Source organism: Cheilinus undulatus, linkage group 22 (genome assembly GCF_018320785.1).
Source record: "Cheilinus undulatus linkage group 22, ASM1832078v1, whole genome shotgun sequence".
NCBI classification, from domain to species: Eukaryota; Metazoa; Chordata; class Actinopteri; order Labriformes; family Labridae; genus Cheilinus; species Cheilinus undulatus.
Window position 1 is genome coordinate 9,842,621 of NC_054886.1, and position 6,000 is coordinate 9,848,620.

The 6,000-nt window shown below is 39.1% G+C and overlaps 1 protein-coding gene across 2 annotated transcripts in view; it reads left to right on the forward strand.

The window, feature by feature from the left end:
- mllt3 (MLLT3 super elongation complex subunit) overlaps positions 1 to 5,274 on the forward strand; it is a 69,506-nt gene extending 64,232 nt beyond the window's left edge. For both annotated transcript variants that reach the window (XM_041779930.1, XM_041779931.1), the window contains one exon: positions 1,312 to 5,274. In XM_041779930.1, coding sequence (XP_041635864.1) covers positions 1,312 to 1,443 — 132 coding nt within the window. In that variant the 3' untranslated portion in view covers positions 1,444 to 5,274. The remainder of the gene's footprint in view (positions 1 to 1,311) is intronic.
- Positions 5,275 to 6,000: the final 726 nt, after the last annotated feature.

Sequence of the window (6,000 nt, forward strand, 5' to 3'; positions counted from 1 at the left end):
AATCCTTGGAAATGGCGTGCACCAGAAATAATTTGTGATTATAAAACTTTGTGCACAAAATTCTTTGCACAGTTCCTTCCTTATAAATCCTGATCCACCTGAAAATATGTGCATATAGATCGGCTTCCTGTTCTTCACTACATGCCCACAGTTGACCTTAAATGGTCAATGCAAAACTCCTCTTGAATGAAAATGAACAAAAATTGGTCAGCACTCAAGAGGTTTTCTAAGCTGAACCATGACTGCAGCAGGAAGGAAGTCGAAGAACTTTCCGACACTGAAACTGAGGTGTTTGTTAGTAAGGGCGTGGTTAGGCAACGCTGACTGTTAATTTGATATGGTCACAAAAAAGTCTACAAACAGACTAGAAACACTACGTCGCTGCTGCATTAACGCGCTCCTTCTACAGTGCCAAAAATCCACCATCATTACGCACGAGTTCACAGCTGTTTTTATTTGTCTGTAAGACTGATTTCTCCTTATAATGGCAGGTCTCTCTTCCACTAGATGACATTCGTAAAAGTTTGATTTCTATACAGTAATTCTGGCTGGTTAAACAGTATTCCTGGCTGCCATTACACCATGAAGACAAAAGAACACTCCAGGCAACTCAGAGAAAAGGTTATTGAAAAGTATAAGTCCGGGGATTGATACAAAAACATTTCCAAGGCACTGAACACCCACCAGCGTTCAGTTAAATGCATCATGAAGACATGGAGAGAATGTGGCACATATGTAAATCTGCCTAGATCAGGCCATCCTCATAAACTGAGACTAGTGAGAGAGGCCACCAAGACACCTATGACTACTCTGAAGGAGTTTCAAGCTTCAGCAGCTGAGATGGGAGAGACTATGCATTGCTCGGGTTCTTCACCAGTCAAAGCTTTATGGGAGAGAGGCAAAGAGAAAGACACTGTTGAAGAAAACTCAGATTAAATCTGGACTAGAGTTCACCAAAAGGCATGTAGGAGACTCCATGGTCAAGTGGAAGAAAGTTCTTTGGTCTGATGAGACCAAAATGGAGCTTTTTGGCCAACAGACGAGATACCAAACACACCATCCCCACTGTGAAGCATGGTGGTGGCAGCATCATGCTGTGGGAATGCTTCTCAGCAGCTTGCACTGGAAGACTTGTAAAGGTAGAGGGTAAAGTGAATGTGGCAAGATAAAGGAAAATCCTGGAGAAAAAATGTTCAGTCTGCAAGAGAGCTACAGCTTGGGAGAAGACTTAGATTAGTTTTTCTAAGCAGAGCCTTGACTGTAAGAAATAAATATATCTTGTTCTTACCCAGCATGCTCTCTGTTTTCCAGATTGTGAACCTAATCGAGGAAACAGGACACTTCCACATCACGAACACGACGTTTGACTTCGACCTGTGCTCGTTGGACAGGAGCACGGTCAGAAAGCTGCAGAGTTACCTGGAAACTTCCGGACTGTCGTGAAGCTCTGAGCAGCTGGCTGCACACAGACTTTTGATTTTTCTTTCTTGAATAAACTCTGGATGCAATGCAAACTCCCCCGCCGCGGCCGGGTCCAGCTGCTGTGTGTTCGGCCTGCCCGGTTAGACGGAGAAGTGGTCGTCGTCGTCCGGCTGCAAGAATCAGAGCCAGGTGAGGATGAGGCCTGTCGATCAGGTGATCACCCAGGAAGCCTTTAAACGCCGTGAGGAGTGGCCGCCTTGTTGCTCTTAATGAATGTGCATAATGTTACCGAGTTTGTTTCCTGATTCGTTGTTCTTTGTGACAGATGCATGGTCAAACAATGCCTTACAACTTTGTAAGTCTTATTTATTGAATTTAATTTGCAGGTGTGTGTGTGCGTGTGTGTTTGATAAAAAAAAGAAAAGCAGCAGAATGAGACTTTGATGAAGCACTTCACAACAGGCCTGGACCCCAATCACCACCATACTCCATTAAAAACCATCCTGAATTGGTTCAATGGGAACAGAAAACTGCCACATTTAGGGAAAGAGACTTCACACAGACATGCAGACTGTTTTAATTTTTAAAAACCAACATGAGCTCCATAAAGAGGAGATATTTAGACATCACTAACATGTGGTGTGCTTTAAAATACCTGCAGAGGGCTAGACTGGCATGGCTGAATTACAATCTAGCTGAAGACCTCTGATTTTCAGAGAAAAACTTGATTTGGGATCAAACTTGTTGATTTTATTCCAATCACTGTCAAGATTTGCTTTGCTCACAAGAAGCTAGATGCTGTGCTTGAGCTTCCTTGTGTCACATCTTTAATAAAATAATGCAAATGGTAACTTTTCTGACACTTTTGGAGAATGATTTACATCTCCTTTTTAAGCCTGGTTCAGGATAAATAATTAGGACACAACAAGACCATTTGCAGAAGTTGCAGCCATGCAAACGGAGCAGTTGCAGCTTGAATCGGGCCAGTTGATCATTTAGTTTGTCACTTCTCCAGCTAGTGGTTGTAGAGCATAAGGTGCATCATGTGTTTCGACTAATCAGCACCTCAGAGCCCAAAAAAGAAGCCAGCTGGTTATATCATCCACAAAAGATGTGACTGTTTTCAACCTTTCCATGTGAAATAGAGGCTTGGTAGTTAGTTTTTGCTCTGCCTATTAGAGGTATTCCCCTGAACCAGTGGTTCCCAAAATGGGGATCAGGACCCTCCAGAGGGCCACAAGTCACTGAGAAGGGATCGCAAGATGCCCTCCATTAAACAAAGAAAATTTTAGCTGATTTCAAATGCTATATGTCAATCCACCATAGTAGGAAATTAAAAAAAAATCCTTCAAAAGTAAGTCTGCAAAGCACCATTAGTGAATTTGCATGGTTGTATGCAGCACAACAGAGGTTTATCCACCTCTAGGAACAGTGGGGGCCCTCAGGGTGTAGCACCATTATTGTGGGCTAAAAACGTTTGCTTTTGCCTTTTTTCTTTAGGGCCCCCCTTCTCGTATCTAAGAAAAGCTAGACCCCACACTACCAACATTTGGAAATTTAAACAGCAATTTAAATTGTTTTCATTGAGAATACCCCAGCATAAAAGGCCTGCATCCACTTGTTCTTGCCAAGAGATCTATGTTGAAACTATTAATTATTACAAAGGTGTATTAGGGCCACTCGAGAAATCTGTTAATTTTCAAGAGAAAAAAAAAAACTGAAATTCTCAAGTTTGAAGGCCATTAATTCATGAGAAAAAAAAGTTTTGTTTTTTTTTTTTACTTCAAAAGACAGTTTTTGAGATCATAAAAGTCAAAATCCAGCCACTGTTTTCAGTTTTGTTTCTCGTAATTGTTTGATTTCATGCTGTTTTGAATTAATGATTTTTAAAACGTTAGATTTTTGGGTTTCCACTGTGTCGCTGTAAAATCTATCCATTATTATGGAGATGTATATGAGCAGAAATCTGTTAATTTTTAAGGAAAAAAAACTGGAAATTCTCAAGTTTAAAGTCATTCATTTACAAGAAAAAAAGTTAAATTTTATGACTTCAAAAGCTATAAATATACTCGAACCAAAATTTAGAGTTTTTGAGGTTAGAAAGTCAAAAATCCAGCCGCTGTTTCCAGTTTGGTTCACTCTTGATTTTTTTTACTTCAGTGTTATACATTTTATGATTTTAGAATTTTTTTCTAATTTTCTAATGTCAAATTTAAAGACTTTTGGGATCAGAAATTTTGAGTCATAAATTCACAGCTTTTTAAACCATGAAATTCTGTGTGTTTTCTTGTAGATATTCAACCTTATAATAAAACAAATTTCGATCATTTTCCCCCCAAATTTTAACTTTAATCTCAAAAATCAATAGCTCCTTGGGAACCACTGGATTGGGAACCACTAATGTAGTCTTTTTTTCCGGTGATGCTGGAGACAAATTTGACAAGTTTAAAATCTAAACTGATTTAAAAACATGGGAGATCACAGACATAATGACAGTTTCAACCATTATAATCCTCCAAAGCACTCACTAGACAATTCAGCCACACCAGGAAAGCCTAAAACTGCTGATTGTAGTAAGAATCTCTCAGTGTAGATTCCACAGACATGAGATCTCACAGAAACTTGAGGTCAAATGTGACTTCAGAAGAAAAAACAAAAATGGAGAACAACTGAAATCATCAACTAACTGTCCTGGCATGAGCTTTAGATTCTGCAAAAAAAAAAAAAAAAAAAAGAAAACCCTGAATACATGAAAGAGAATATGAGTGGAATACTGCCGTAAATGACAGTGTGGTCTTTAGGTTTCCTGCCATGTTTGTGAGCTTTAAACCCTGATCTGGACTCATCAAATCAGAGGCTCTGACTAAATCAGGAGTAGTTGAAATAATCGACACCACACACTTGAGGATTATTGTGAAAGTTCTCGCTTGCATCAGGCCCCTCCGTTGATGTGGGAGAAATCAGGCTAAATCATCTGATGTGCAGCCTGTCCAGGTTACATTTGTGAAAACATAATTTTGAAACCATTTGACCTAAAAGTGGCTTATTTTGTAAATAAGCCACCTTTTCTTTTTGAAGCATTTAACAGAAAAAATATTAAATTCAAAAATAATAGAAAGTCTCTGCAGGGCTAAGATCCAAATCCTCAGACTTTTTTACACTTTTAAAATTAACAACACTACATGAACGCGTACATCCTAATTGCACAGGCATACAAATTTTAATTTGCAAAGATGGTGATCGTGAAGCATTAAGTGGCAGTTTTTGTTCCCATGTTTGTCATTGTACTAAAAAACGCCTAGGAGAGTCTGCTGCACAGAGCTGAGCACAAATCAGGACCGTTGAAGTTTTCAAAAATACTTCTTTATTTTTTTGTTTTTAACCAAAACGAGGAGAAAAGTCCTCATATCAACTCAAAGAAGGCTTTAATTGGCTGTTTCTACTGCTGCAGGGCCAAAATAAAATCAAAGTTAGGATGAATAAAGCACTCATGAAACCATAAAGAGATCAGACCAAGCCCTGTTAGCATAATAAAATGTTTTTGTTAAATCTAAATCAAGTCTTTGGGACTGTTTGGGCTGACAGCTTCTGTTACGGGTGTAAAATTTAAAAAAAAAAAAAAGTTTTTATTTATTCAACAGGAACTTGAGTTGTTCAATGGAAGCTCAGCATTCATTTTCCACTTAGAGAAAAGGTTTGTTTGATTTCTGCAGGATGGATCCTCTCCTAAATGACCTTAAAGGGTTTTTTTTACCCTCCGTTCTGTCTTTAAGGTTTCTTGTGTATTTTGAGGACAAACAATGAATATTCTGTATGATGTACAGATGACTTATTAAATCATTTGTGGATGAATTGGCATCATGTTGGGTCATTTATACTTTTACTAACTCATTTTCTAACATCAGTGTACTATGGTTTCCTGAGACTGCCTCAGGTCCAACAGGGAAAACTTTCTGTTTCAGGCGACGTGTGAAAGAACAGGGATTCTGCCAGTCCTTAAATTCTTCAATAAAGGTCTTGATTAGATGCTTTAAATTTAAAACCATGGAATATCTTAAAAAGTCTTCTACCAGTGACACATCTTAAATCTTAGATGGCACTTGAGCAAAAACACGATAAGTCATATTTCATATCACTAATACGAGTCTCTCTTTAAAAAAAACAAAAAAAACAAAAAAAACCATAAAGGTCTGAATGAGAAATGTGTCTGTGAATGCTGTGAGCGTGGAAGTTGTAGAACACTTCACCTATGTTGGCAGCGTAATCCATCGATCCTCCGACTGTGAGGCTGACATCAACCATACGAAGCATTGGGTTCACTGTGTAAGGCATTGTGGACCTCGACATATTTGAGCATGGGGATGAAAGTCAGAGTCTTTCAGTTCTTGGTCTACCTGGACTTTGACTGATTGTCAGGGACGATGGCTAGCCTCTTTTGTGCCAACTTCCCTTTGGCGCATTTTTTGTGAATCACTGGCATACAAGGCACATGCCGGCACCTGGCAATGCTTTTCTGATCCAGATCAGGGCATACTGGGTGCCTGGGGCCCAGCACCATGTGCATCATGGAGGCTTCAG